This window comes from Portunus trituberculatus, chromosome 19 (genome assembly GCF_017591435.1).
Source record: "Portunus trituberculatus isolate SZX2019 chromosome 19, ASM1759143v1, whole genome shotgun sequence".
Classification (NCBI taxonomy): Eukaryota; Metazoa; Arthropoda; class Malacostraca; order Decapoda; family Portunidae; genus Portunus; species Portunus trituberculatus.
The window spans coordinates 5,512,236-5,532,393 of record NC_059273.1 but is presented as its reverse complement, the minus strand read 5'-3'; the positions used below and the strand labels follow the sequence as shown (position 1 = coordinate 5,532,393).

The following is a 20,158-nucleotide window of genomic DNA, read 5'->3' as shown; positions in this document are numbered from 1 at the left end:
CTCCTCCCCAGTTCTTTCCTTCCCTCTTTTTCTCCCCACTAATATTCCTTTAATCACTTTTCCCTTTCCTCCAAAAACTCCTTCTTCCCTCTCCATTCCTCTTTCCTTTCCTCCTTATACTTTCCCTCATTTCTCCCAAACTACCTCAAATGAGTCAAATCACAAACAGACACTCCTCACTCCCCACCTCCAAAACACACTCCCTTCTCTCAACTCCCCATAAACCACAAACTCCCACCTTTATTCTCCCAACACTCTTCACTCCCTCCTAATAAACCACACAGTATTTACTCTCCCAACTCTCTATTCTCCCCAATCTCCCCACCTCGTGCCGTTGGGGATGGATGGGTGGCATTAGCTTGGCACTGGGTCTTGGCACTCTCTGTATCTCCTGGTTACTGAGGCACAGGTGTAGAGGAGATATGATAGAGTGTGCAGTGTCTTTGGAAGGTGAGGATGTGGAGAAGGAGGAGGAGGTGGTGGAAGTGGAAGATGAGAGGTATTGGAGGTGGAGAAAGAGAAGTAAGGGTATGTGGAGTGGAGAAAGAGGAGGAGGGAAGAGATTTAGAGGAAGAGGACGGAGATGCGGAAGAGGAGATGAAAGGAGAGGATAATGCGGAAGAATGATCAAAATAAGTAATGGAGAGGAAGTATAAACAGCAACAGGTTTTTAGGTCCTTTCTAGATAGCTATTCTACGCAAAATGTTAATGAAAAAGACAGGATGGCACAGAAGAAGGCCCTGAAGGAGGAGGAGGAGGAGGAGAAGGTGGAGGAGGAAGACGAGGAGGAGAGAAATGGGAGTAAGGATATGTTAGGGACGGCAAGAGTTTAAAATGGGTATTGGGGTGAGGAGGTAACAGGAGGGGAGGAATTGACAAGTAAGGAGAAGGAGGAGGAGAGGAGGAGGAGGACCAACAGGTAGGAAGATCATAGGTTTTGGCGCTTGGCCGAACACACCTATTTCCTCCTCTCCCTGCTTCTCACTGTCTCGCCCTGCCTCTCCCAAGCTGATTTAACCTCTCCTAACCTTTTACAGACTCTTCCACACACTTCCTTCCTATCCTTGCCTCTTCCACCCCATTCAATCTCTCCCAATCTCTTCCAGATTTTCCCACCTCTCACAGCCTCTTCTATAGTCTCCCTGATTTTCCCAGTCTCTTTCCTTCTCTCCCTGCCTCTCCCAGTCTTTCTTTGCGTCACCAAACTCATCCTCACTTTTGCCCAGACTCTCCCAGACTCTCCCAGCCCCTCACACTCTCTCCACGTGCCGCCTCAGGGAAGGAAAAAGCTCTGGGCAGGCACAACACGCTGGCGACGGTGTGGTGTGACTGAAATGCCTCTCGTAAATGTCTCGTCCTTGCTTTACTGTCTATTTGTCTTGTTTTTTGTGTGTTGGTGTCTTTTGTGTTCTGTCTTGTTGATTTTTCTGTTTGTTTTTCTTTTTTCTTAATTTTTTTACTGTTGGTGTTTTTGTTATTTGCATTTTTTTATATGAGTGTTTTTAGGGTTTGGGTTTTAGTGTATATCTTTTTTTACTAGTTTCTTTTTTTTCTGAGTTTATAGTTATAGAATAGGGCAGGATAGGTCACTAAGGTCTTGAACTACTACTACTACTACTACTACTACTACTACTACTACTATTTTTTGTTACTTCCACCAGAAATACCCTTACTCGTCCTCCTTCTATTACTTCTCCTCCTCCTACTACTGATACTTGTAATCTTCATAATAACTACAATTATTACTCGAATCTTACACACTTGGGAGTCTCTGCAATGGCGGGGCAGTGGGGCGGGACAGGCGTCAGTAGCATCCCACCCTTGGCCATTCACCACATGCCTCTTGGTCTGACGTCTGGGTATTCTCGTCTCACAAAGGCAGTCGTTCTATTAACTTTATTGCGATGAAACACTGCGACGACTGACAGCCTGAGTTCCCTTCACGACCTTGGCCTTGATTCAGGTTTGGGCCCGTATTCTGAAACTGTGCTCTCTCTCTCTCTCTCTCTCTCTCTCTCTCTCTCTCTCTCTCTCTCTCTCTCTCTCTCATCGTAAAATCTTCCTAAAAAATTCGTAAACTTCAACTAGAGACTTTTAAAAATAGCCCATATTCTGAAACACTGTTCTTTTGCTACGACTGTTTTCAAAGGCCACCAAAATCATTAACCGTTTTGAATATAGCGGTGGTGCTGCGCGGAAGTGTTGCATAGTATCTTAGTTTGAGGAAGTGAGGGACGTTACGGTACATCTGCCGCTATCTGAACCATCACGTCTTCCTCAGCCTCCTCTCTGTTGGCACTTGTTTTCTCTCTCTCTCTCTCTCTCTCTCTCCACACCTCATCGCTTCTTCCTTGTGTTGTCATCCTCTTGCCTTCCTTCTTTTTATTCTTACCTCTTCTCTTGTTCCCTATCCTTTCATCCTCTTGCTTGCTCTCTCTCCATCTATCTTTGCTCTTCCTTGTTTTTTTCGTTCTCTTGTTTTTCCACCTTACAACCATTTGTTCTCTTGTTTTTTCTTTCCCCTTCATTCATCTTCTATTCCATCTACACATCCGCTTTTACACAAATGAAACCTGAGTCTCCATTCATGTACTCTTTAATTACCTACTTCCACAAATCGTTTCACGCATTTTCTTTCCCCTCCTATCTACTTCCATCTACACCTCTACTTTTACACAACCTAAGTCTCCATTCATGTACTTTCCTTACCTATATTCCCTTTTTTTCAATGCGCTTCCCTTCCCTACCATCCACACCACTCGCACACCAACACAGTCTAAACCGCCCCTCACTATTCCAGCCTGCGGGACCACAACGAGAACATCTTAGCGCAGGAGTCCATCACGGAGAGAATCCAGCACGTGACATCCCGCGCCCAGCATCTCGACAGCCTCATGTTCCCGTCAGCCGCCACCACCTCCCCTCCAGTGCCCGCCACGCCCCCTTCTCCGCCAGCCACGCCCCCGGAGCCTGTGTCGCGGGCGGAGACTGAGTATGAGGTCAGTTCGGTGTTCTAAGATCTGACTTCCGCTGGGGTGACGTAGAGTGTTCGTTTGGGGTGACTGCACGTGTTTGTTTGGCCGCACGCACGCACGCACGCAATTCCCATTCCAATACATCACTGCACATACACATGCACATTGTCTCACTCACATTCACGTAAATACACGCACTCACACACACACGCACTTCACCTCACGTATACATCCACGCACTCTCACCCACTCCCACGCACACACTTCCCTAGGGCCACGCATGCGCACCATCACAATTCACGTCCGTGCAGGCTCTGTGTTCAGTAAGGGTGTTACTTTAGCAGGGAAGTGGAGAAGCACCTTAGTGGCTTAGAAAGAGGCGCAGGTAAAGAGACAGATAGACAGGTGGGATGTAATAGATATTTGTGGCTTTATTTATACAGCATTCAGAGAGAGAGAGAGAGAGAGAGAGAGAGAGAATGAATCCTGCCACTCTGTCTGTTCTCTTACTGTTATTTTTCATTGTTGTTATTGTTGTTGTTTTATATCGTGACCTAACCTTAGTAATTAGTGAGCCGTAGAGGTGTGGCGCAGGTGACCAGGTGTGTAGGTAAGTCTTGGCCACAGGTAGATATTTGAGTAACATTACTGACATTGGGTGTAGCGTGGCCATTGAGAGAGAGAGAGAGAGAGAGAGAGAGAGAGAGAGAGAGAGAGAGAGAGAGATTACATATGTTTAATTGGGGATACATGTTAGGAGAATTCGTGTGTGTGTGTGTGTGTGTCTGTGTGTGTGTGTGTATGTGTGTGTGTGTGTGTGTGTGTGTGTGTGTGTGTGTGTGTGTGTGTGTGTGTGTGTTGCTACGGGAGGAGTCTCTCTCTTAGCCTCACCTGTTGATGCTGTGGAGATGGGCACCCTTTCCTTCTTTTATCTCCTTTCTCTCTCTCGTCCTCTTTCCTCCTCTCTGTTTTCTCCCTTCTCTCTCTCTCTCTCTCTCTCTCTCTCTCTCTCTCTCTCTCTCTCTCTCTCTCTCTCCTCCATTTTCTCAATTCTTTTTCGTCTTTCCTCTCCTCTTCTCCTTATTTCTCTCGTCTTTTTATCTTCTTTCCTCTTCTTTTCTTTCATTCCTCCCTCGCTTTTTCTCTTCCATTCACTCTTCTCATTTTTCTCGTCTCTTTTCTCTTCCTTCAAATCACTCCTCACCTCTTTCCTTTCTTTCCTTTTCATCTTTATTCATTCTTCACTTGTTTCTATACTTTTCTTTACCTTTTCCCTTATCCCATTCGCTTTTTTTTAATAGTTTCCCCTTTCTCTTGTCATTTCTTGTATTTCCCTTCTTATTTTTTACCCGTTCTTTCTTTTTTACTATTTTCCTTCTATCCACCCTTCTATTATCACCTTCTCTCCATTCCTATCCTTATCTATCGCCTGTTATCTTCCATCTCTTCTTTAATATAATTGCATCTACTTCCATTTTCTTTCTATCTGTCTCGTGTCCTCTCCTCTCCTCTCGTGTGAAGAGTGAGTGGGGAAGTGAGTGACGCTGAGATGAGCTGCTGGGAGGGTGAGTGGCGAGGTAACTCTGAGCGTGAGTGTGAGGTGAAGGTGAGGAGGTGAGTCAGTGGAAGTATGAGTTTAAAAGGTTGTTTTTGTTGTAGATACTTTATTGAGAGTTCTCTTTTTAGTGTTCTTTTAAGAGTTCCATTTTTTTTTCGTTTTTTTTTTTTTTTTTGTTTTTTTACGTGTTTTTTCTGTTTATCTTTTTTTTTTTTTTCTTTTCTCTTTTGGTGACGAGTCTTCCTTTTTTTTGTGTTTGTTTGTTTGTGTACTTGTTTACGTAAGGTTGTGAGTTTGTGTGTGTATTTTTTTTTTCTTTGTCTCGTTTTGTTGATATTGTTGTTGTTGATCTATTTTTATTTGTTTCCTAATAAAACTACTCACGAATTGCTTGTTTTGTGGCACTCCCTGCATCTGTTGGCACTGTATGTACGTGTGTTTATCACCTTGTAGTGTATGTACGTGTGTGTGTCACCGTGTAGTGTATGTACGTGTGTGTACTATTGAGAAAATTCTGATCTGATGTAACAACGGATGATGAAAACCAAAACTGTCTTCTTTATACTACCAGAACAATTCATTAGTTGTTTTTTATTTATTATTTCTTTCATACATTTCTTAAACCAAGTTAGAGTTTACCCATTAGTAATTGTGTAATGTACTTGTGTATGTACGTGCGTCGTGTATAGCTTGTGGGCACTGCATGTTTAGACCACACGCTGCATGGCACTGCTCTCCCCTGCCTCCCCCTGTCTCCCTGCATGACGTGGACAGGCTGCCGGATTCACGAGTGGCGCCTGGCATTTACGGCACTGTATTGCTAGTAAGTACTCTAGTCAGTAGCACAAGCCTTAGTACTATAGTCGTAATTGATCTAGTTATTACAGTAAAACTTTCATACTGAGTGTTGTCGTGGCCCGTCTTGGCATTCGACTCTCCGCTGCCCCGTTAAATTTATCAGCGCCGAGTGTTAGATGAGCTAAAAATATTCTCGTCCTCAACTGTGATAGTATTTTCTAAAGATGATTCTATTGACATCTATTTAATTCTTATCACGGTAATTTGATGCATATGAATTAGTCACAAGCAAATAAACAGTTATCGCATCAAACAGAATGATGAGTGTCGTCTCTGAGGCGGCAAACAGATGGGCAGGAGCATCACCATCGTGCCACGCCTTAACACTCACAGCAAAATAATTTCACTATATATCAATTGTAGAAAGTGCTCTAGACATTGTGTAGAGAATGGGTGTGTGTTAGTTTTTTGGGTTATGTGTTGTGTGATATTTTTTGAAGGTACTCATGGATTATAGTAAAAGATTATAGTTAGCCAGTATGTTTTCTCAGATTTCATGATACTCAATACATGAAACTCTATTTTTTCACACAATTCTTCTATTTCCTATGGGCACTTTTTTTCTTATATTCTGTATCGTGCTTGTAGTGTGGTGGACTGTTAAATAGCGTCATATTTTTACAAGTGTCTACCCAAGCCTTCAGCATCGCGTTTTCTTTTGAGAGAAGAGAAAACTGAGGATGGTACACTACTAGAGACTGGACAAATAGTGAAGCAGGGCCACGGTTGTAGTGTTCATTCTGGAGTGAAATGAAGAGTGTAGGAACAATTGAGATGACTGATAATGAAATGTTGGGATGAAAATAGATGTGCATTGTTGTGAAATTGCAGAAGTATGAGAGATGAGTAATGAATGAGTTTAGTGGGTATTAATTAGCTTCTTGAATATCATGATGCGTTTCCTTATTCATTTTACTTACTATTTGGCGATTTTATACAGCTTCAGGAACTCATGTGGGGATAAAGAATAGTGAAGACTGTGGCCATTAATCTTTTGACCTCCATAGACCCTTCCTAATGTCAATAAAATGGTCTAATCGTACACAAATCTCAAGGTAAAAAATGTTTCCAGTACTGAAGAGGTTAATGTTGATTCAGGATTGAGTTGAGAGGTGAAGGACTAGTTTGGGTGACTGGGAGTTAACTATAGAAATAAATGTTAATTAACTTTATTGTGAGGTTACTGCAGTGAAAGAGACGATTGAGAAAGAAGCCAAGCGTGAACGTTTTCTTAGTATAAATCAAAGCTAGCGTGAAATTTGAAAAGATTTTAATAAGTTACGAGTGAAGTAGGTAGAAATTGAATTACACGATTGTGGAGTTACTGAGTCTTTCTTTATTCACTTGTTTATATATTTCTTAATCTATTGACTTGTATATTGATTTAAAGTAAACTCCAATCTATGAGACACTCCACATCTCAAACAAAAAGACGAGCAAGTGAGTGTCGGCAGGTGTAAGTACGTGCGTGTGTGTGTGTTGCAGGGGAGCGGCAGCAGCACCACCACCGAGTACTGGACATGTTCGGACTGCACGTGCACGGGGTCAGGTTCGTACCACACGTGCCCGGAATGTCAGGAGCTACAGGACCTATTCACTCCTGACGACACCAGGCCGCCCTCCGAGGATGACCTGCCGCTTGACGAGATCCTACGGCGGAGGTCAAGGTCAAGAACGAAGTCAGGATCGAAGGGCAAGGATGATCCCGCCAGACGCCGCAGCAGGTCAAGGTGGGTGGAGGGCAAAGTCTGTGTGTTTGAAGGAGTCTCGTAAGTCTGTTCTGTTCACTCCCTACATCTTCCCTTTTCTTTCTCTTCTCTTATTATCCTCTTTTCCATCTTCACCCCTTTCTTTTATACCTCTTATCAGTTATTTATCAGCCTTTTTTACTAGCTATCCTTTCATATATAAAAGAAAAGTGTATATATAAAGTAAGTAAATAAGTAAGCTAAATACATAAAATTCAACCCCACACTGAAACGTGGTAGGATTAATAGCAGTGTTTCTTTCCTGTTGGTGATGTGGAGACTGTTTACAATCTCTAGAATCATTCAGTCTGTTCAAACTAGGAAAGATTAGTCGAAGTGAGTGGCAGCATTCTCTCAGGACTCTTAGAAGGTGGTCATTGGGTTTTGATGGGTGTTTTCTGCATTGGCGGTGCAGAAACTATTAAACTATCACTATTTCATTCTTTCTTTTCGTCTTTAATGCTATGATAGTGCCTCTAATCTGACTTTGATTTTGGCTTCTTCTTCTTTTGATCTATTTTGCTTTTCTTTTTTTGTCTATTTTCCCTTTGTAGGTCATCACGTCTACTTCTATCTTCTATCACTTGTAGGTTTTATCAGATCTGTTCAGTTTTGGCAATTCAGTTTCTGTGTCTTTTCATAACTCCGCTGTGGAACTTTTTATTATACTTCACCACTTTCTAAACATCTAGGAACCAATACTGTGAGTGGATGTCCTTCCTCGAACAGCAGTCAGTTGTTGGGGGACTTTGGTACGTGTTTCAAGTGTACGTGGTCACATGTCATATAAGTCACATGTCATTCAGTGTTTCAGTACGTGATTTCACATACTTATCATCCTTGGCCCTTGGGTTTAAAGTAGCCCTCACTGTCAGGTTAGGTTAGGTTAAGAGAGGGGGTGTCATATGAGTACGTGACAAATACCAAATTCACATAGACATTTCACTGATTAAACTGATACGTACTTATTTGTTAGAAGCCTTTTCGGCCTTATGAACATCCATCACTTTCACTCAATCCAGTCAGTATTTGAACCTACCTTACATTTTCTTGCAGCTCTATAAGGATCAGGTTTAGTCACATTCCACTCCTTCAGATCACGCAGTCGGTCCACCCCGCGAAGGCTGGACGCCGAGGAGGTGAAGGCTGCGGTGACGAAGGCGAAGAAAGAGGCGCCGCAGGACCACCCTGACGCCATCCAGCGGGCCACGAGGTGCAGGTCCCGCTCAGGTCCAAGTCCCTGACGCGCGAGATTGTGGCGTCCTTCAAGGAGTTCAAGGATAAGGTGACGCGAGGCAGGTAAGGGCAGAGAGAGAGAGAGAGAGAGAGAGAGAGAGAGAGAGAGAGAGAGGAGGGGAAAATAAATATGACAGTTGCTTTTACTATATGGAACGTGAAAAAGAAAGAGGAGGAGGAGGAGGGGAAGACAAGAGAGGGAACTGACGAAAAAGATACAAGAAGAGAGGAATATGATAAATAATAAGAAGTAGACAACCAAGACGAGAAGAGAGAAAAAGAAAAGGGAAACAATCAGTGAGACGAAAGGAAGTTAAGCTTGTAATACAAAATAATAAGTATAAACACACAAGACAAAAGACAAAAATGTATTAACCTGACTTCCTCATGCTCAGGTCACGCTCAAAATCTCGGGAGCGCAAAGCAGCAGCAGCAGCAGCAGCAGCAGCAGAAGCAGCAGCAGCAGCAGAGGCAACAGCCGCAGCAGCAGAGGCGGCAGCGGCACAGTCGAAGGAGAATGGTGACGTGCAGAAGGCCGCCCCCGGGGAACCACGAGAGCCTGCCGAGGAATTCCAAATCCCTGTGCAGGTGGAGAGGGAAGCCCCGCAAACCCCTCCATCACCGGAGAAGGTGAAGGTGGACTATGTTGTTGTATTCCGGATCGTTTTCTGTGTTATGGACCCGACTAATGAACCAAAGTTGAGATATAAGTATATAGTTGATTGGAGGAGACTGGAAATATAGAACAACTTTGACTAAATAATGACACAAACTCAACAAGAACGAATAGGGTTGTAGATGAGTGAAACAAACTAGACGGATGAAATTAACTTTACTAGAAAAAATAGATGAATGGAAAACACTAGACTATAGCAAAACCAAAATGTACTGACCCATAAGGTGAGGCTGATAATCCCTATGACACTGCCATGTCACTCATTACTTCAGAGAAAACAGAGTAACAGTTCTTCGCTAAATAAAGAACAGTTAATTTGTTTTCTTTGAAGTAATGAGTGATATATGGCAGCATCGTAGAGATTATCAGTCTCACCTTATGGGTCAGTACATTTTGGTTTTACTAATGGAACAAAACCAGAGAGAACAAACAGACAAATTGAACGAATAGAGTTGTAGCTTAGTGTGAGTGGAACAAATAAAGTAGCGAATAAGCAGAGTAAACTTAGCAAGGGCAATCCCAAAGCAGATAGAGATAGACTGTTATTATGATCATTACCTCTACGTAAATAAATAAGTAAGGGAAAGGTAAAACTAGAATTCAAATTTTAAAGAAATGGCAAAAATTGATTACTTGATGGTTGTTGATGAATGGAAAAAAACTACTACTACTACTACTACTACTACTACTACCATTACTACTACTACTGCTACTTCTATTACAACTACTACTACTACTACTACTACTACTACTACTACTACTACTACTACTACTACTACTACTACTACTACTACTATCACACACCCACAACACGTCTTTAACCCTCCCGTCGCAGGCCTGGAAGGAGGTGAGCACGGAGACGAGGAGGACGCGCGTGGTGCTGCACGGCGGGGACTCCCAAGGGGACAGGACCCTCACTCTGGAGCACGTCACGTCCCTCAGGAAGCCAGACGACACTGTAGACTCCCGCACCGCCAGGGACTCCTACAGGTAAGGCCCTTCGCCCACCCTAACCTCCCTCAGGCACCGGTGTTGTTATTTCACTTGTTGTTTGAAGAAAAGAGCATAACATGATTGCTTGCTCGTTGTAATGTTGTAATGTTGAAGAAGGAACTTGTAAATGGTGATAATAACGAATCTCTTACAATTTTCTATAGTAAAAAATAAAAAGTAAAAAGTGCTTTCTATAATTGTTTGCTTGAAAAAAAAGTAATATCTCTTCATACTTGTACATTGATAGAGAAAAAAAGAAAAGAGAACAATTGTTGATAATAATTATATTCTACATTATCAATCTCTAAAGTGAAAACTCTTGTAGGAGCTAATATTGAAGTAAAGAGTGCCTCCTGTACTTGCCTGCTTGTAAGAAAATAACATCTACTTGTACTTGGAAAGGGCAATTGGTGTGCGTAGACTGTAACTGGTTAAATGATCATTGCAATTTGCATTATAATTCTCAAAAAAAAAGAAGAAAAAGCTGCAGAATTTGATGTAAAGATAATCCTATGCTTTATATGCACAGTAACTCTACTTTATCCCTGTCATTCTATACTTTTATCTGTATTATTAACGTAGAAGTCAATGTAAAGATAATCCATTGCTTTATGTGTATAGAAACTCTCTGCTTTAATTTTCTGGGGTTAAGCTTTTACATTCCACCTGCTCCTGTATCATTGACCTGTATCTTAGTGTTGCAAGTAGCTGTGGTCCTTGTACTCACGTGCATTGGGTGAAGGAGGGACGGTGCTGTCAGGTGATTGCTCTGTAGGTGGTAATGTTGGTGGTGAAGAGAGCATTTTGAACTATTTGGGAGCATGAGGTGATGGGCACATAGCATGAAGGGAATGAGGTCCTGTCTTCTTTCAGCATGAGGTGATGGAGTGTTTTGCGAGTGAGCATGTGATGGTGGAGCATTAACATGAAGTGAATGAAGTGACTGGAGCATTTTAAGAGTGTGTTTGAGGGCATGTGATGATGAGCATTTAACATGGAGGGATTTAAGTGATGTTTTTGAAGTGTGAAGTGACTGGAGCATTTTGAGGAAGCGTTTGGGAGCATGATTCTCGATGGTCTCGCTTCTTGAGATAAGGTGAATGGGACAGTTTATGAAAATATTTAGGAGCATACGGTAATGAAGACTTAAGAATAAACGGCCCAATCATTTTAGGGATTAGGGAATAGGAGCATATGAGGGAAGAGTTTAAGAGCATGATGTCATAGTGCAAGTTTACGAGAGCATGACGTGGCGGGCACATTGAGCATTACGTGAAAGGAGTTGAATTGCTTTAATGGCTTGTGCGGGCTGTGGGCAGATGAGTGGGCAGATGAGTGGGCAGGTGTGTGTGGGCAGGTGTGTGTGTGGGCAGGTGTGCGTGATCATGTACAAGTATGAGTGGGCAGATTTGATGAGATTTATACTCGAAAACACAGACACACTCAAGTAAGACAGCGTGACGTGTTCCCTTCTCTCACCCTCCCACGCTAATAAAACCTCTCCTTTCTCTTCTTTGGTCCTCTCTCTCTCTCTCTCTCTCTCTCTCTCTCTCTCTCCCTTCCCCTTCCATCCTCTTCCATCCTCTTTCTCCCATCAATATGACCTCAGATGTTGCATGGAATTTTCCTCATCGTGACTGATAGAGGCCAGGGAACCGTCACGTCTTGTCCTCTCTCTCTCTCTCTCTCTCTCTCTCTCTCTCTCTCTCTCTCTCTCTCTCTCTCTCTCTCTCTCTCTCTCTCTCTCTCTCTCTCTCTCTCTCTCTCTCTCTCTCTCTCTCTCTCTCTCTCTCTCTCTCTCTCTCTCTCTCTCTCTCTCTCTCTCTCTCTCTCTCTCTCTCTCTCTCTCTCTCTCTCTCTCTCTCTCTCTCTCTCTCTCTCTCTCTCTCTCTCTCTCTCTCTCTCTCTCTCTCTCTCTCTCTCTCTCTCTCTCTCTCTCTCTCTCTCTCTCTCTCTCTCTCTCTCTCTCTCTCTCTCTCTCTCTCTCTCTCTCTCTCTCTCTCTCTCTCTCTCTCTCTCTCTCTCTCTCTCTCTCTCTCTCTCTCTCTCTCTCTCTCTCTCTCTCTCTCTCTCTCTCTCTCTCTCTCTCTCTCTCTCTCTCTCTCTCGAATTAGTCCCAATGGCCCCGTCTGTTGCTGCCTGTGTGTGTGTGTGTGTGTGTGTGTGTGTGTCGCCTTCAATTAGGAGAAAGAGGAGCAGAGGGATATGAAAGCATTGCGTCACTATCGCAGAGTTCGAGGAAGGAGTGCGGTCAGACTGAAGCTGGTTCCTTGTTAGTGTGTGTGGGGGGCAGCGGTGTCGTGGGGGTGTTTGAGTGGTGTTGAGGGACGGTGAAGGTGTCATGCCATATGTGTTCTGAAAGATTGAGAGTATGGTAGGGGGAGAGATGAATGTGCGTGTGTGTATGGTGTCCGGGTGGGGTGGATGGGAGTACTATCTCTCTCTCTCCCTCTCTCTCTCTCGCCTGGTCGAACGGGTGGGTGGGTGGGTGGGTGGGTGTCTGCCTGTCTCGCTGCAGCCTCACGTAACATCTCGCTGGGTGGGAAGGTGTAATATCTTCGCCTCGGAATGTCCTCATCTTTACACTCCTCTTTCTCTCTCTTTGCTTCTTCCAGGTGGCACTCTCCACCCCCTACCACCACCACCACTACCTCCACCTCCTCCACCAAAGCCGCCTTCCTACCACCACCACTGCGACCCTCCTCCACTACCGCCACCACCACCGCCATCCCCACCGCTACGTTTTCCACAATCCAGTTACCACAAGTGGCTGCCTCCACCTCCTCCTCTGCTGCCTCTTCCTATACTTCTTCATCTACTTCCTCGCCCATCCACCGTCCAGTCATGGTCTCCGCTTCCACCTCTCCTCCACCTCTCTCTCCAGTCAGCACCACAGCTTCTTCCTCCACCTCAGCACCCATCCACCGACCTGTTATGGTCTCTGCTTCCACCTCTCCTCCGCCTCTGTCTCCTATTTCCGCTGCACTGTTTTCCTCCTCCTTGCCACCTGCTCCCCATCCACTCACGGTGTCCGCCTCTACTTCTCCTCCACCCCCTCCCGCCCCTGCGCCTCTGGTCGCCACCTCAGCCGCAGGGCAGCCCTCACCAACGGACGCTTGGCCTCCTCTCCCTCCTTCAGTGGTCGAGGCGCCCTCCTCTCAGTGGCCCTCCAGCGCTGTTTCACCGCCTCTCACCTCTTCTTATACTACTTCTGCTGTTGCTGTTGCTGCTGCTGCTGTTGCTGTGTCGTCTTCTGCGCCTCGTCCCACGTCAACAGCTTCTACGTCTGCACAACTCTTGCCCTCCGCTGTGCCTCCTGTGTCGTTCGCACCGCAGCAACAGTCTGTCCTGACGCCTGCTTCTCCTGTGCAGCATCGGCCTGCCGCCCCTGCTGGGGGGTCTCTATCTCAGCGTCCTGCTGGCGTTTCGTATAAAACACAAGTCACTGTTCCTGGCGAGGCTCCCTCTGCATCCCAGCAGGCGTCCGTGAGGCAGCACCCTCCTCATGCTGCCTCAGGGGACTCCACTCAGCACACCACAGTTGTTCCTTCTCTGCAGCGACCTTCTGTCTTCACTGCTGCTTCCACTCAACAAAAAAAGTCCACGGTTGTTTTCTCACAGCAGCAGCAGCAGCAGCAGCTTCCCTTCCCTCAACGCCTGCTTCTGCTTCCGCTGTAACGCCGCCCCTCTCCACCTACCTGCCATCTCCTTCCGCCCCTAAGAGTGTTCTGCTGGGCCCGCAGCCCTTCCTTAAACGCTCTCCCTCACCTATCTCTTCCCCTTCCTCTAGACATACGCCCTCTGTAGTTTCCGCCGCTTCCGTAGCCGCTGTAACATCTCCTGTGGCCGCCGCGCCGCCTTGCGTAGAGACGCCTCCGAGCGTGCCGCGTTTGCCCTCCTCCGTAGTGACTCCTCAGGGGGCAACCCGACAGCCCTCCCCTGCCGCGACTCACAAAAGCCCCACGCCGGGACTTGCTTCTCCCCCGGGCGAGGCTGAGTGGTGGCCGTCGCCTCCCGACGAGCCGCCTCCCGAGGAGCCCACCCTGCTGCAAGTGAGGCCTGAGTCACCGCGCCTTGCTCCCAAGCAGCACAGGGAAGGTGCCTCACCCATCAGGGCACGCTGCGAGGAAGAGACGCCTCCCCCGCGTCCTCCGCCCCCAAACCTGGCCATGCCCACCTCGCCAGGGCGCCCACCACGCCATCCCGCGCCTCGCATAGAGTCCCCGCCTCCAAGGCCGCCAGTACCTACTTACCTGACCCTCCTCGGGAAGAACGACAACCCGCCCCCCCGTCCCTCACCCCCCGTCTCGCAGCGCGAACTCACCCCGCCCCGTCCTGCCCCGCCCGCCTCACACGATCCCCTGCAAGAATTTTCGTGTCCCCCGCCACGCCCCGACCCGCCCAGCGATGACGCCGACGACGAGAGGGAAGCGACGCCGCCCAGACCGCTGCTTCCGCACGAATACGAGGCGGCGTGCCACCCGCGGCGTCCTTCGCTGCCCACCATCCTCGAGTTGTCCCCGCCACTCCCTGAAGCGGGGGAGGAGACCCAGGAAGGTAACGAGAGGGAGCGCACGCCGCCGCGCCCCAGGCCACCCTCACTCACCCGCTTTACTCCTCCCAGACCTGCAGAGGACGATGCCGACTCCCTGGTGCCGGCCCCAGTGCCGCCCCCCGTACCTCCTCCCGTGCCGCCCCGGCCCGCGTGTGAACCAGCTGACGCGGTGCAGCGGGGCAAGGACGTCCCTGTGGGCGTCCCAGAACACTCCTCGCCGTCCGACCATCCCTACACTTCCTCGTCCCCGGAGAAGTCTGGCACGTCGCCGGACAAGGAGTCAGACCCAGACGCCAGTGCCGCGCCCACCCAAGGTGCCAACACCCCCTCCTGACACACCGCCATGACATTCACCCATCACTACACCTCTCACCCACTCCTCATACCAGCCTCTCCTTCTCACTTCACACCCGCCCCTTAGGCATCCCTCTCACCTCTCAGTACTCCCTTTTGTCTTTCCTGCCACACACCTGAGGAATTACAATGTCGCCAGTACTTCCCATCCTTCCTGGCGCCCCTTGGGACCCCAGTGCGCCACACAACACCTGGAGGCCGTGTAGGGTCTTCCTTACAAGGCACGCAGGCATCGCAGGTAGACATGAACAGCGTCTTTTCTCACACGTACACTGTCAACATGTCATCAAGACCTTCACCCTTTGATCACAATGCATAGGATGTTTTATATAAGACTTAGCTTTGATTTAGTAATGCCAACACTTCATTGTCATTAGAAAGTAGGTAGTAGTTTGATTATATGATGTCCCTTTTTCGGTAGTTTTGTAGCTGTACTCATATCTAGATTATTACTTCTACTATAGGCGTTTTCTTTATTATCTGAAAAGAAGATACAGATAAACAAGCTTCAATTATCTCCACTCGGTACTGCTTTTACATCTTCCAGGTTTTCTTCCTTAATATTTTTCGAAGATGAAACAGATGGACAAAATGAGATTATTCCCTTTCAGTACTCCCTCCTACACTCAAAACATTAACAGCCACACTATTCTCCTTCTGTTCTCTTAAAGCTTTCCTTTCCTCGAGCACAAGAGGAAACACGGAAACAAAGTAATACTCCTCCCCTTCGGTACTTCTTTCTTACGTCCATTTCTTTTCTAACATATGTAGAATTAGTGGAACAGAATATCTTCCTTCTTCCTTAACATTATATGAAGAAGAGGCAAAAGAAACAAACTAAGACTATTCCTCTTCGGCACTCCCTCCTACAGGAATAAGAGGAAGTGGCAGAGGAGTGGGCGTGACGGACCTCACCTCCCCGCGCATCCTTGGTCTCCCGCCTCCCTTTCCACACCCGAAAGACGGCGTGGACGAGATAGAGAGGAAGCTGCGCAAGGTAGGTCATCACAAGACGCCCCCGTGCATGTGCTATACGTATCATGTGTGTTCGTGTGTGCAGTCCTGGTCAGAGGTGAGGTAACGTGTCTGACTCCCACTGTATTGAAGTTCTGTGGTCCAAAGTTTTCTGTCTTAATTGCTAAACTTGGAACTGAGCATAGCAAGGGACGGTAAAGTGGCGAGGTGCAGTATACGAGGAGTGAAAATGGAGACTATGTAAAGATTAGGTTAACTCGACACTTACACTGTTTTCTTTCAAACGTTTCGGCTTCTCATTCTTATCTCGAGCACTTTAACCCTTTTACAGCGATAAGAAACAATTAACAGCACCAAAAGCTTTACATGCTGTTTTTTATAAGTATCTAGAAAAAGAGATGGATTAATTAAGAAAAGATGTACTAAATGGAAGTTAAAGGGTGAAAGGTAATGTATTCAAATGTGCTTTTTACGTTCTTTAAGGGAAAATACCCATCAGAACATTTCCATTTCAGAATACTACGGTCGTAACAACTCAGGTATTCCCAATAGATCAGAAAAAATATGAGTTTTAGGGAAGATTTAATAAGAGTCTATGCAATCAATAGCAATCTGACAATTCAAAGTTCACGAGATTTAACCCCTTCAGTACTATGACGCGTTTTCATATTCCTTCTAGTTACTATTTGGTGATTTTATACAGCTTCAGAAACTTACGTGGTGATTAGAATAATGAAGACTGTTCCCATTAATCTTTTGTCTTCCATTTCCATTGACCCTTCCTAATGTCTTCTGTCCAATCGTACCCAAAACTCGCTGTATAAAAATGCGCCCCATTACTGAAGAGGGTAAGATTAAGATAAAAATGAAGGAGTAAACACAGTGGAAGGAAGTGAGGCGCATTACCTGACCAAGACCAGGAGTGTACGTGTGTGTGTGTGTGTGTGTGTGTGTGTGTGTGTGTGTGTGTGTGTGTGTGGCTGGACACCTCCTCTATGTGCACAAACAAACAATAAAAGACATGGATAAATTACTGTGCTCTGGTAAATGAGTGTGTGGATACGAATATGGAAGAAAAAGAGGCGAAGATATTGGTTTTATAGCTTGTGAAGAAAATAATGCAGAAAGTAGCGTCTCAACAAAATTATTACCATCATTATTTTTTTTATTTGAGTTTCGTTATATTTCGTTTCCATGTTCTGTTGTGGGTCAGTGTTGCAGATCTATTTATTTATCTATGTTTTGTCGTTTATTTATTTATTTATTTATTTATTTTACATTCATCAGCTTAAGATTAAGTACAGTAGGGAGATACAGTTTCTCCTTCTCTTCCTCCAACTCCTACTCTTTCTTCTTCTTCTTCTTCTTCTTCTTCTTCTTCTTCTTCTTCTTCTTCTTCTTCTCCTTCTTCTTCTCCTCCTCCTCCTCCTCCTCCTCCTCCTCCTCCTCCTCCTCCTCCTCCTCCTCCTCCTCCTCCTCCTCGTCCTCCTTATCCTCCTCCTCTTCTCATTCCTATTGCCTCGAGATATATTGACGAGAACATTATTTTGTATGATTTAGCTTCTTTAGGGCCGTCGTGGCGTCACTAGGCTGGTCGTGACGTCACAGCCTACAGGGTGACGTCAGAAACTCACTATGAACAGCTAATTATTACGTTGTTTTCATCTTATCTGCTTTTCTTCTATTGTATTCTTATTTTATTTTATGATCTCTACTTTTTGTTTTGTTTATTTTTCGTATTTTCTCTTTGATAGCGTTTTATTTATCTTTTTTCGTTATTATCCCATTCTTTTTTTTTTATTCTATTCTTCACTTTTATTTTTGCTTTTTTTTTATTATTTCAACATTAACCTTATTCTTCAATCCTGCGTCCTTTTCTAAATTCTTACTTTATCATTTAATCTTTTATTCGTCCTTTATAATGAAACTTTTATTTGCATTTCTTTCCATTTCTGAGTTTATCTTTCTTCTTTATATATTTTTTTTTTCATATTCTGTGACTTATACTTTCCTCATTCGTATCCACATTTTCAATTCTTATTTTTTCGTTACTCTTCTTTCTAAATTATACATGAACACTTGATAATTTTGTCTTTAGTTAGATCGTTAGGTTAGATAAGTCATATTTAGTACGGTTAGTGTGTGTGTGTGTGTGTGTGGGTGGGTGGGTGTGTGTGTCCGCTAGTCTGTCTGTCATCATTTTAGTTGAAAGATAAAAATACAAAATAAAACCAACTATTTAACTTAAACATGCATAGAAAACATTTAGCATCCTACTTTGGCAATAGAATAGAAAGCACGTATTGAATCAAGCATCCTTTAAAATAACAATAACTTACCCTGCATGCTCCGAGCTAACACAGGAAGGGCTACAAAACTTTGCCTGTGGGTGGATTTGGGTGAGGAAAATACAGAGTGAAGCAAATCTTTGTTATTTCACCTCGTATTTTCTCGTCACCACAATCCACTCTGCCTAGTCTAATTCACTCTGTCCTGTATTTTTTAATGTTTCAGTGTCTACGCGACTATACTTCACTGCATGTACTGATTAATGTTTTTGTAATATTAATGTTTGTTTTTTTAAGTGATAAGGGTTTGTTAGTCACCTTCCTTTCCTCACGTGTATTGGTGGTTTCCTGATGGCGGGTGTTCGTTCCCTCACTTATCATTATTATTATTTTTTATGTAGGAAAGAGGGCCAGCCAGGGCAAAAAAAGATAAAAGATGAAAAAAAAAGGCCCACTTGTTACCGCGAGACATTTTTTAATCCCTGTGAATTTATAATTTTTCAACACTCGGCTTTCTAATTGTCTTTCTGTAGCCGAGAAAAGATTGAATTCACATATCCGAGTGTTTTTCTTCCGTTTTCACTTCATTACAAACTTAATTCACTACTGTAATGATAAACGAATAGATGAATAATGGTAATAAATAATAACTATACAACCAAGTGAGTAGATGAATAAATAGATAAAAATTAACTCCATATTCTACCCTCGTCCTGTCTTGCGTCACGCCCCGGCCCACTTCGCCCCGCCACTGCTCCGCCCCGCCCGCCCCGTCCCGCCATCCCGTCACAATTTCTCGCAGTATTGCACATTCAACTCACATCCCAGAGAACAGCACGTGATAACTTTGAACTGCACGCCTTTACACAGCACATCAAAGGCACGTCTACCAGCACGCCCCATAAACAGCTCACCCTAATACGTCCTCAAACAGCACGCCCCAAACAGCACCTCAGAAAGCACGCCCCACACAGCATATCCAAAAAAAGCACGTCTGAAAAAGCACGTCATGAAGCACGCCCTAGAAAAAATCCTGCCTCGGCACGTCCCAAAACAGCACGTCAGGAACAGCACGCCCCCAAAACAGTATATTTACTAGGATACGTCCCGAAACAGCATAATCATCACAACATTTCAGCATTTTTGACTTGCACGGTCTGAACAGCGCGTCTCGTGAACAGCACCTCTTAACAGCACGCTTCCAAAGGCCCACCTCACCGCAGCACCTTTAACAGCACGCCTCAGCACCGCACCTCGTCTCTCAGTACAGCATTACAGGATTACAGCATTGCAGCAGAGGTTTTTATTTAACTCTAAGCAGCATTTTTAGGGATTCATTCAGTTACGTCATGTATTTTGCTTTATTAGTATCAAGGATGCGAAAAAAAATATCATGTATGTATTATTAATTAAGCTATGGGGGAAGAGAGAGAGAGAGAGAGAGAGAGAGAGAGAGAGAGAGAGAGAGAGAGAGAATATGCTCTGTTTTCTGTTATTTACCCTTCTTTATCTCAGTCTGTCTTTCCATCCACTGGGTACCATCATCACCACAACCACAATCACCACCACCACCATCACCACCACCACCACCACCATCACCACCACCATTACCACCATAAATCAACTCAAACAACACAATAAGCAAAATAAAGAAATCAATTTCATACCAGAAACTCTCCCTCCCCTCTTCCTCCACCGCCACCACCATCACCACCACCTCCTCCTCCTCCTCCTCCTCCTCCTCTTCCACATAACAATACACAGCACACTCCCATGACCCAAGGACCTGCCCCCGCTACCTGTGACCTGCAAGACGTGGCCTGCATCGCGGCGGCCTGCCTGATCTGCCCCTGCATGGCGATGAGGCGCGCGTGTGTGTGTGTGTGTGTGTGTGTGTGTGCTGGACGTGACTAGGTGCACACGACATACCTGGCGCGCTGC

At 45.2% G+C, this 20,158-nt stretch overlaps 2 protein-coding genes across 2 annotated transcripts in view; both read left to right on the top strand.

Annotated features, from left to right (window-relative positions):
* The first annotated feature begins 344 nt into the window (after positions 1 to 344).
* On the top strand, positions 345 to 13,723 carry LOC123506008 (flocculation protein FLO11-like). The gene is made up of 11 exons (XM_045257817.1): positions 345 to 499; positions 1,127 to 1,324; positions 2,802 to 3,000; positions 3,249 to 3,299; positions 4,498 to 4,510; positions 5,224 to 5,357; positions 6,971 to 7,161; positions 8,237 to 8,353; positions 8,772 to 9,006; positions 9,888 to 10,042; positions 12,661 to 13,723. The coding sequence occupies exons 1-11, from the start codon at positions 345 to 347 to the stop codon at positions 13,721 to 13,723; spliced, it is 2,511 nt and encodes an 836-aa protein (XP_045113752.1).
* A 491-nt stretch (positions 13,724 to 14,214) lies between these two features.
* Positions 14,215 to 20,158, top strand: part of LOC123506326 (titin-like) — a 140,761-nt gene continuing 134,817 nt past the window's right edge. The window contains 2 exon segments of the mRNA XM_045258296.1: positions 14,215 to 14,914; positions 15,827 to 15,951. Coding sequence (XP_045114231.1) covers positions 14,215 to 14,914; positions 15,827 to 15,951 — 825 coding nt within the window.